Source organism: Anolis carolinensis, chromosome 2 (assembly GCF_035594765.1).
Source record: "Anolis carolinensis isolate JA03-04 chromosome 2, rAnoCar3.1.pri, whole genome shotgun sequence".
Taxonomy (NCBI): Eukaryota; Metazoa; Chordata; class Lepidosauria; order Squamata; family Dactyloidae; genus Anolis; species Anolis carolinensis.
In genome coordinates, this window is record NC_085842.1 from 625,097 (window position 1) to 636,338 (window position 11,242).

The window sequence follows — 11,242 nt, forward strand, 5'->3', positions numbered from 1 at the left end:
AGCAGCCCCGAAAGACAGTTGCATCTGTCAAGTAGGGAAAATTTAGGGACGCTTTATGCGGGAGGCTAAATTAACTAATGTACAACACCATAAAACTGCTCACGAGGAAAAGAAGAGGAAGAACAGCCACCAATGGACGGTGAAGCAACAGCTCCCCCTGTGGCCGGAAATCGTGAAGCTGGAAAGATGTTAAAAAATGCCTCTGTGTCTGTCTAAAACTGAATGTTGTTTGTCTGTTAGAATCATAGAATCATAGAATAGTAGAGTTGGAAGAGACCTCAAGGGCCATCTAGTCCAACCCCCCGCTAAGAAGCAGGAAATCACATTCAAAGCACCCCCGACAGATGGCCATCCAGCCTCTGCTTAAAAGCCTCCAAAGAAGGAGCCTCCACCGCGGCCTGGGGGAGAGAGTTCCACTGCCGAACAGCCCTCACAGTGAGGAAGTTCTTCCTGATGTTCAGGTGGAATCTCCTTTCCTGTAGTTTGAAGCCATTGTTCCGTGTCCTAGTCTGCAGGGCAGCAGAAAATAAGCTTGCTCCCTCCTCCCTATGACTTCCCCTCACATATTTGTACATGGCTATCATGTCTCCTCTCAGCCTTCTCTTCTGCAGGCTAAACATGCCCAGCTCTTTAAGCCTCTCCTCATAGGGCTTGTTCTCCAGACCCTTAATCATTTTAGTTGCCCTCCTCTGGACGCTTTCCAGCTTGTCAGCATCTCCCTTCATCTGCGGTGCCCAAAACTGGACACAGTATTCCAGGTGTGGTCTGACCAAGGCAGAATAGAGGGGGAGCATGACTTAAGGGCATCTTTATTACCTCCCCACTGGAAGCAGTACCTATTTATCTACTCACATTTCTGCTTTCGTCCTGCTTGGTGGGCAGGTGAGCTGTGGCTATTTAAAATTGAAATAGACTGAACACATTCCAATTCCAATTAACAAGTTAAAAGATGACACGATGTAACAAGTGACACAAGGTAAATGACAATATAACAAAATTTGAAAAATGTTCTGCTCCTGGTTTGAAAGTATTGTTTCCTGTTTTATTGTGCATTCCTTACTTGGAAAGGAGTTGCTCTACTCCGGAAACTTGGTTTTGTGGCTGCCACAAAGGAGTGAGAATTGAATTGGTTGAGACATGGTGATGAGGAATTTATTGAAAAACCAGAGCAAAATGTGCTACAGCAGGATGTCCCTCCCGCAGAAACCAAGTTTTTGGGTTTGAGAAACTTTTCCCATGTTTTTGTGATGGAATCCATTAGGAAATGGCATTTCTTAAGTTCTTCTTGATTGTTCCTGGCAACTTGCTCCTTTTTAAAGAAAACTGTGGTTTCGTTGTATTTATTACCAAATGAATTTTAGAAGATTATTAGTCAAATCTGTTTGTTAGTAAGTTAGTGTTATACGTACACGAATTAATAGATACCGTTATCATTCACCCCCCTTTCCCGCTACACAGCCTTTCTATGAACTAATGTCTCTTACATGAGGGGTTTGTCCATACTATTTAAAACAGATATAAAACAATCATCTGGTAAAGCACCACATTTTAAAATCTCATTCTTCTTGATCTCTTGTTCAGCCCATTTTTTCTTTTTTTATCTTCCGATCAGCGTTTTTAGTTCCAACTACTCATAGTTTTTTGGACTTCTCCTTTCTTTAATATCTGCTTTCACTACGTCCTGCTTTCACCATTCAAGAATATAATCTCGCTCATTCTTGTTTAAAGGCATTGTGGTCTCTTTCTTGGCCTTTGTTTCCTGTGCGGCATTCAGCATTTGCTTCAGAGGTCTGAACAACCTGTGTCTCCTTGTATACTCCAACTCTTTTTGAAGAGATTTGGTTTGGCCTCTTCTTCTGGCCCCAGATCTCTTCTGTGGTATCTTCCAACTTAATTGGAGGCTTCTCTTGTTCCAGCTATAATAATAATAATAAACAACTTTATTTTTATATCCCGCCCCATCTCCCCGAAGGGACTCGGGGTGGCTCACAACAGGAACAAGCCCGAAACAACAACACAACATATTTGACAGAAACTTAAAACATTCCAACGATACACAAAATAAAATATGGACAATACATTAAAATCCAAGCAGATAAAATCAGAGTAATTAAAAGCAAACCAGCGGGGACAGGTTTCATAAAAGTGCTGTTTAATGGAAATAAGTAACAGCGATAAAGTGCCATATGCTTTTAAAACATAAAGAAGTATTCTAATAACAGCTCTATTGGGCCTATTTATTCAAATGCGCTCCGGAACAACCATGTTTTCAATTCCCGGCGGAAAATGGGCAGGGAAGGAGCTAACCTGATCTCCTTAGGGAGAGAGTTCCAGAGCCGGGGGGCCACTGCCGAGAAGGCCCTCTCCCTCCCTCGTCCCCACCAGCCGCATTTGAGACAAAGGCGGGGGCGAGAGGAGCGCCTCCCCGGATGATCTTAGGGGGTCCCCGGACTGTGGTGGAGGCTCCTTCTTTGGAGGCTTTTAAGCAGAGGCTGGATGGCCATCTGTCGGGGTGCTTTGAATGAGATTTCCTGCTTCTTAGCGGGGGGTTGGACTGGATGGCCCATGAGGTCTCTTCCAACTCTACTATTCTATGATTCTATGATTCGCGTTGGTTCATAGGAGAGGATGCGATCACGTAGATAGGCAGGTCCTGAACGGTTTAAGGCTTTATAGGTAATAACCTGCACATTTAATTTGGCCCGGAAACTTTCAGAAACTTTTCCAGTTTCAATTGTCCTTCTTTGGGGGCCACTAGAGAATTCTTCATGATGGTATTCATTTGATCCAGCTTATTGTTGGCACTATCGATTAATCCATTCAAAATTTCCACTGGTTTCATAACTTCTATATGTTTATCCAATATCTTATTATGTTGTTTTCCTTTCTCCATTTTAGGAGGTTTCAACTGAACATTGGATTTGTTATGTAACCACTTTTATCCAATAGATATCATATTGTGATAAGTTTTCAAATAAATGTCTTTTCTAAACACACTCCTCTATTTGGCAATGCTTCAGGAAGATGTTTTGACATCTGTTCAATTCAAGGTCTCACTGAAAAATCTTCCTTATTTCCTTTCTCTTTTCTCTCTAATCCAGAACATTACAAATCACGATTGCATTGGGACTGTACCTATTTCGTCACAAGAAGAACTTCACTTTATCTTCTATTTCAAAATTTGAGCTTCCCCATTCATTCTTGTTTCTCCTCTTTCTTCCTTTTCTGTTTTCAGAGTTATCTCTTTGTCTTTGTCTATAACAGATTTCATATGCAATAGGGTAACAGTGTAAATCAATGTTTCTCAACCAGGGGGTCGGGACCCCTGGGTAGGTCACGAGGGGGATGTCAGAGGTGTTGTCAAAGACCATCAGAAACACATATTTCTGATGGTCTTAGGAACCCCTTTGGCAGTCCTTGTGAATGTGATCAACAAATTCTCTGGTTAATTGGGGACCATTTTATTTATTTATTTATTTATTTTATTAGACTTGTATACCGCTACTCCCAGTTTGGCTCGGAGCGGTTTACAGAAATAGATTAAAACAATACACTTAGCTTTAAATTAACAATAACAACAATAAAAACAACAATAAAAACAGACATAGCCCCGAGTTTTTCACCCATTGAATGCTTGTCGGAAGAGCAAGGCTACAATTGAGAAGGCTCTCTGCCTAGTAGAAGACAAATGATAAGTCCGTATGTTAGGGACTTCAAGCAAATTTTGGTCTTTGGACCGAAGTAATATCTGGGGTTGGTAGGGGGATAAGCGGGCCCTCAGGTACGCCGGCCCCAAACCATGTAAGGCCTTAAAGGTTAGTACCAGTATCTTGAAAGTAGTCCGGTACTCAATCGGTAGCCAGTGCAGCTGTTGTAGAATTGGGGTGATACACCACCTCGCCGGCACCTCGGTGAGAAGACGAGCTGCCGCATTTTGCACCAGCTTCAGTTTCCGGATCACTGACAGAGGAAGGCCAATGTAGAGGGCGTTACAGTAGCCGAGCCTCAAGGTGACCGTCGCCTGGATCACCGTAGCCAGGTCGTTCCTAGAAAGGTAGGGAGCCAGTCGCCTAGCCTGACGTAGATGGAAAAACGCAGATCTGCTCACAGCAGAGACCTGGGCCTCCATTGTGAGCAGAAGGTCCAATAAAACCCCAAGACTTTTTACAGAAGATGACGGACGCAGTGTCTCGCCATCCAGGGTAGGCAGCTGCATCTCCCCCCCACCCGGACGGCCCAGCCAAAGGATCTCTGTCTTCGCTGGATTCACCCTCAACCTGCTGGCACGCAACCATCCAGAAACGGCCTCAAGGCACTGATGGAAACTATTGGGTACGGAGTCCGACCGGCCCTCCATCCTCAGAATGAGCTGAGTGTCATCAGCGTACTGGTGGCACTCAAGCCCAAAGCTCCGCACCAGTCAGGCAAGCGGTCGCATATAGATGTTAAATAATAGAGGAGAGAGAATAGCTCCCTGTGGACCCCACAAGTTAGCGGAGACCTCTCGGAAACCATCCCTCCCCTCACCACCCGCTGTCCCTGATTCTGGAGGAAGGAGGACACCCATTTAAGGGGTATCCCCCTAACCCCCGTCATGGCTAGGCGATGGGTCAATAGATTGTGATCGGCCGTACCAAATGCTGCTGTGAGATCCAATAACACGAGCAGCGCTGATCCGCCTTGATCCCTTTGGCAGCGAAGCTGATCTGTGATGGCAACTAGCACAGTCTCCGTCCCGTGCCCCCTATGGAAGCCGGACTGGAAGGGAACAAGTCCGGCTGTGTCATCTGTTTATTATATTCAACAGAGGTTCACGTAATCCCTCCAGGCAAAATCTTACTAGCCAGGAGGGACACGGATCGAGGGAGCAGGTGGTCGGCCTAGTTGCAGTCATCTGGTGGCACAAGCTATACCTGGTACTACCCAGATGACAGTCAGAAGCATCATCTTTAGCACATAATTTTAGTTCGAGCCACAACATTGTCTCCTGTGCAAAAGCAAACTTTTGCCTTTATTTTTCCTTCATTTACAATGTAATGTCTTCCTGTCCTTGTTGCCTTTCTATGAATCTGCTGCAGTTTGCCAATGTCCTTTCTAAAATGGACTGAACTGAGCAGAACTGGGCAGGAATCATGATGTCTCCCACCCAAGGGTGCTGTTGGAGTGCAGAAGGATCTGGAGGGCAGCAGGATTCCCACTCACCCTGGGGGTCTGTCCATCTGTCTCCTCTATACCGCCTTCTCTCATGTACTGCTGCTAGGCTGAGTGCCTTGGCTCTGGCTGAAGTTACATACCTTTGTGGTATAGGTTTTGTAAGAATGCAGTATGTCAAGGAACTTTGTGGCCTAATGTGCTCTCAGTGTCTCCAGGCGCCTTGCTTTAGAAACGTGGGGCAGGGATCACGCTGCAGGGAAAGAGAGGATCAGGAAAATATCTCTCCCCCAAGTTGGAGGAGATAGTCTGTCCATACAGATGGCCACTCAGGTTTTGAGTGGAGATGTGAAGAAGCGGGATCTAGGTAGGAAATGCTTTGCATCGTTAGCCCCTTTCCGTGTTGACCATATTATTAGAGGCCTTCCTTTACCAAGGTTGGATTAGACACAGGATCTTAGGCCGCTATCCCCTTTGCAGGGATTGTTCTTTGTTGGGCAAGTGTTAAAGTGCTTCTCAGGAGGCAACGGGCTCTTACCAGTTGGGCCAGTCTTTCTCCCCTCTTCCCCTGTGATTGCTACAGCACTAGGCTATTGTGCTTCATGTTCAATGAGATCTTTCTGTACTCTGCTCCTAATAAGATTTTCCTCTTATTCATCTCGCAGGTAACCTCTAAACGAACCTTATGAAGAAAACATTGCCCTTTGCCTTTCGTCTGAAAGGAAAGTACGCAGGATTAACAAGAACAAGAAATGAATTGGAGAAATTATATTTCAAGCTACATACCTTTAAATGTAAGGAAAGGGAGGATTGTGCTGTAAAAAGAGGGGTTGGTAAAGAGAAAATAAGGCTACAGCAATACAGAGACTGGGAAGAGGAAATGTCCTATTCAGGAGTCCATATCTGTGAACTTCAGGCATAATATTAGAATAATAAATGTTAAAAAATGGAAAATTCATTGTCAAAATCACACACAGGGGAGAAGCGACATAATTGTAAGGACTGTGGGAAATGTTTCATTGAGAGAAGTTCTCTTGCTAAACATCAACGAACTCACTCAGGAGAGAAGCCATATAAATGTGTGGAATGTGGAAAGAGCTTCAGTCAGAGTGGACATCTGTGTATCCATCAAAGGATCCACACAGGGGAGAAACCACATACATGCATGGAATGTGGAAAGAGCTTCAGTGAGAGTGGAAATCTACACACTCATCAGAGGACCCACACAAGGGAGAAGCCACATACATGCGTGGAATGTGGAAAGAGCTTCAATCAGAGTGGAAATCTACGCACCCATCAAAGGACTCACACAGGGGAGAAGCCACATACATGCATGGAATGTGGAAAGAGCTTCAGTAAGAGTGGACATCTGCGTATCCATCAAAGGACTCACACAGGGGAGAAGCCACATACATGCATGGAATGTGGAAAGAGCTTCAGTAAGAGTGGACATCTGCGTATCCATCAAAGGACTCACACAGGAGAGAAGCCACATACATGCATGGAATGTGGAAAGAGCTTCAGTCAGAGTGGACATCTGCGTATCCATCAAAGGACTCACACAGGGGAGAAGCCACATACATGCATGGAATGTGGAAAGAGCTTCAGTCAGAGTGGACATCTGCATATCCATCAAAGGATGCACATAGGAGAGAAGCCACATAAATGCATGGAATGTGGAAAGAGCTTCAGTCAGAGTGGAGATCTACGCACCCATCAAAGGATCCACACAGGGGAGAAGCCACATAAATGCGTGGAATGTGGAAAGAGCTTCAGTCAGAGTGGAAATCTATACACCCATCAGAGGACCCACACAAGGGAGAAGCCACATACATGCATGGAATGTGGAAAGAGCTTCAGTCAGAGTGGACATCTGCATATCCATCAAAGGATGCACATAGGAGAGAAGCCACATAAATGCATGGAATGTGGAAAGAGCTTCAGTCAGAGTGGAGATCTACGCACCCATCAAAGGATCCACACAGGGGAGAAGCCACATAAATGCGTGGAATGTGGAAAGAGCTTCAGTCAGAGTGGAAATCTATACACCCATCAGAGGACCCACACAAGGGAGAAGCCACATACATGCATGGAATGTGGAAAGAGCTTCAGTAAGAGTGGACATCTGCGTATCCATCAAAGGATGCACATAGGAGAGAAGCCACATAAATGCATGGAATGTGGAAAGAGCTTCAGTCGGAGTGGAGATCTACGCACCCATCAAAGGATCCACACAGGAGAGAAGCCACATAAATGCATGGAATGTGGAAAGAGCTTCAGTCAGAGTGGAGATCTACGCACCCATCAAAGGATCCACACAGGGGAGAAGCCACATAAATGCATGGAATGTGGAAAGACATTCAGTAAGAGTGGAAATCTACGCATCCATCAAAGGACTCACACAGGGGAGATGCCACATAAATGCATGGAATGTGGAAAGAGCTTCAGTCAGAGTGGAAGTCTACGCACCCATCAAAGGATGCACACAGGAGAGAGGCCACATACATGCATGGAATGTGGAAAGAGCTTCAGTCAGAGTGGAAGTCTACGCACCCATCAAAGGATGCACACAGGAGAGAAGCCACATACATGCATGGAATGTGGAAAGAACTTCAGTAACAGTTCGAATCTTCGTACCCATCAAAAGATTCACACAGGAGAGAAGCCACATAAATAGGACAAGTGCAAAGAAGCAGAATGGTTGTCCAAAGAACTTCTAACGACTATGACTCAAAAGAGACATGAACAGGAAGTGGAAGGGGAAGAAATCATATAACCATAGAGTTGGAAGAGACCTCATGGGCCATCTAGTCCAACCCCCTGCCAAGAAGCAGGAAATTGCATTCAAAGCACCCCGGACAGATGGCCATCCAGCCTCTGCTTAAAAGCCTCCAAAGAAGGTTCCACAGCTGAACTGCTCTCACAGTGAGGAACTTCTTCCTTATGTTCAGGTGGAATCCCCTTTCCTGTAGTTTGAAGCCATTATTTTGCATTCTAGTTTGCAGAGCAGCAGAAAACAAGCTCGCTCTCCCCCTTATGGGATTTTGGCCTGCATAAATAGGGGCAGAGTGTCTAGATCCAGGGAAGTCATGGCACCCCTCTATTCTGCCTTGGTCAGACCACTTTACCTGGAATCACACTGTGTCTAATTCTGGGCACTGCAATTGAAAGGAGATGTTGAAAAGCTGGAAGGTGTCCAGAGGATGGCGACTAAAATGATCAAGGGTCTGGAGAACAAGCCCTATGGGGAGCGGCTTAAAGAGCTGGGCATGTTTAGCCTGCAGAAGAGAAGGCTGAGAGGAGACATAATAGCCATGTACAAATACGTGAAGTCATAGGGAGGAGGGAGCAAGCTTGTTTTCTGCTGCCCTGGAGACTAGGACGCAATGGAACAATGGCTTCAAACTACAGGAAAGAAGATTCCACCTTAACATCAGAAAGAACTTCCTCACGGTGAGAAGGGCTGTTCGGCAGTGGAACTCTCTCTCTGCCCCGGACTGTGGTGGAGGCTCCTTCTTTGGAGGCTTTGAGGCAGAGGCTGGATGACCATCTGTCGGGGGTGCTTTGAATGCGATTTCCTGCTTCTTGGCAGGAGGTTGGACTGGATGGCCCATGAGGTCTCTTCCAACTCTGGGATTCAATGATTCTATGATTTAAAGTGAGTAAATCGAGATAAAAATCAGCATAGAGCAAGAGTTTTGTAAATTTGTTTTTCTATTAGTTTTCTTATTTTTATGTAGGTTATGTGTCCTTGAATCGTTAATGTTTCTTATGTAGTCCTTTCTTTAAAAATGCCAAAATTGTAATTTATATTAAGAATTATCAGAACAGCCTATTAAGGGGACAAAAATAAAGCCAGGAAAGCTCCAGGTCTGGATGGATTGGGAACAGAATATTACAAAAGTATTAGAGAAATACTGACTGCAACAATATTAGAATTGTATATTGGAATAATGATTGTGGAGAAAATACCAGAATCGTGGAGGAAGTCATTCATAATATTAATATGAAAAGATTTAACAGACCCAAAGTCTTACAGGCCCACATCATTAGTTAATCAGGATGCAAAGTTTTTATCAGTTATAATAGCCAATAGAATGAATAAATTCATGTACAAGTATATATGAAAAGATCAATCTGCGTTTGTAAAAGGAAGACAAATGTCACGTTTGATAGGAAGAGTATTAAACAAAATATGTGTGTCTCAAGAGAGGAAGTTAAAAGTGGGGATACTAGCATTCGATATATTTAATTCTTTGATTGTGTAGCATGGCAGATAATAAGTGAGATTATAAATTAATTTGGAATGGGAAGTAGAATAAAAGGATGAAAAGGAAGAGTTGAATACATTATTTCTTTGCAACTTTTCTACCCCACCTTTCTCCACCCCAAAGGAGACTCATTTGGACAAATGATAAATACTGTAATGGCAGTCAAAGAAATTGACGAAAGAAGTTACAGAACAGATCTCAAAAAGAAGAAGGATTAGCACTTCCTCATATGAAAAAATATTATAAAGCAAACAGACTGAGATTGGTTATACAAGGAATGATGAAAAGGAGGATGTAGAATAGTTAATAATGGATTCAGGAAAAGTGGAAGAAGAAATTCGGAATATGTTTTAAAATAGTTTATGAGAAAAAAAAATAAGGTAAACTGGGAACCCAATGTTGAGTAATGCATTAGAAATATGGAACAAATACAGGAGAAAGTTAATAACAGATGGCTCAATAATAACCCCAATTATAATGGAAAAGACATTTCCAAAAAATAAAAAATATATATGATGGATAAAAAAATTAAGGGGAAAAACTTAGATAAAATAGGGGATGGGCCAAAGGTTGGAATGAAGAAAGAAAAGATTAGGAACATAAAAATTTGAAAGGAATATCCAGTAAAATTTCTAAAATATTAATTGAAAAAAACAAAGCAAAAGTAAAGAATAACACCTTCAAGAAGATTTGGAAAGAAGATATAGGAATGAAAATCAATGAAACAGAGGGGTTACAATTATGGGGACAAAGACACTTGAAAAATATATCCATATGTGTTAAAGAAAATTATTATTTAGTTGATATGGAAATGGTACCTCACACCCATAAGAATAGGAAATATAAATAAAAACTACTCAAACAATTGCTGGAGAGGATGCCAAGAATCGGGAACATACATACATATGTGGTGGCTGTGTCAATATATAAATAATTTCTGGGGAAAAGTATTAAGAGAGATAGAAGACACAATGAACATTCAAATAGAAAGAAGTCTTAGCATGGCTTTATTCTCATTATATAATAATAAACAGTTGGAAAAAGAGGACAAAGATGCGATAACAAACGCATTAACAATTGCAAGACTGCTTATAGCAAGGAATTGGAAAGGGGAAATAAATATAGAAATAGAAGAATGGTATAAGGAAGTATGGAAACTGGGAAGAAATGATAGGTTGACGTGGAGAGGGATTTAGAAACAAAGTGGTTGTGATGATGTCTGGAGAAAATGTATTGGAAGAGGATTCGAAAAGAAAGAGGGAAAATTACCTGCACAAGAGAGAATGAAAAGGGATTTTGGACAGATGATAAATAAAAAAAGTGACTTGGGGGAGGGAACACAGTGGTGAGGGTAAGAAATCTGTATAAGCGTGAAAATAACAGTAGATGCCAAATGTTAATGTATTGTAGATTGTATGCTTGAGCGATCCACGAAAAATTTGATTCTAAACTCGTTTCAAAAGTAGAGGGGGGGGTGGCGATTCGTTTCTGAGGTCATTTCCGAATTTCGCCCCAATTTTTTTTCGAAATTAACGAAAATTCATTACAGTAGAGTCTCACTTATCCAACATAAACGGGCCGGCAGAACGTTGGATAAGCGAATATGTTGGATAATAAGGAGGGTTTAAGGAAAAGCCTATTGAATGTCAAATTACATTATGGTTTTACAAATTAAGCACCAAAACATCCTGTTTGAAATACAAAACTCCTGGAAGCTGGGAACACACTAATATACTGTAGATTAATCATCTCTAGAATCCCATATTGAGCAGAGCAATGGCAACACTGGGAAACAAAAATTTGCTAAATATTTGATATTG

At 42.6% G+C, this 11,242-nt stretch overlaps 1 protein-coding gene across 1 annotated transcript; it reads left to right on the forward strand.

Annotated features, from left to right (window-relative positions):
- Positions 1-5,757: 5,757 nt before the first annotated feature.
- Positions 5,758-10,080, forward strand: LOC134296837 (zinc finger protein 658B-like). The gene has a single exon (XM_062972743.1). It carries the CDS (start codon positions 6,098-6,100, stop codon positions 7,826-7,828), a length of 1,731 nt encoding a protein of 576 aa, XP_062828813.1. The 5' UTR covers positions 5,758-6,097; the 3' UTR covers positions 7,829-10,080.
- Positions 10,081-11,242: the final 1,162 nt, after the last annotated feature.

Coding starts and splice junctions, on each gene's coding strand:
- LOC134296837 (XM_062972743.1), top strand. CDS start 6,098: ATGGAAAATTCATTGTCAAAATCACACACAGGGGAGAAGCGACATAAT.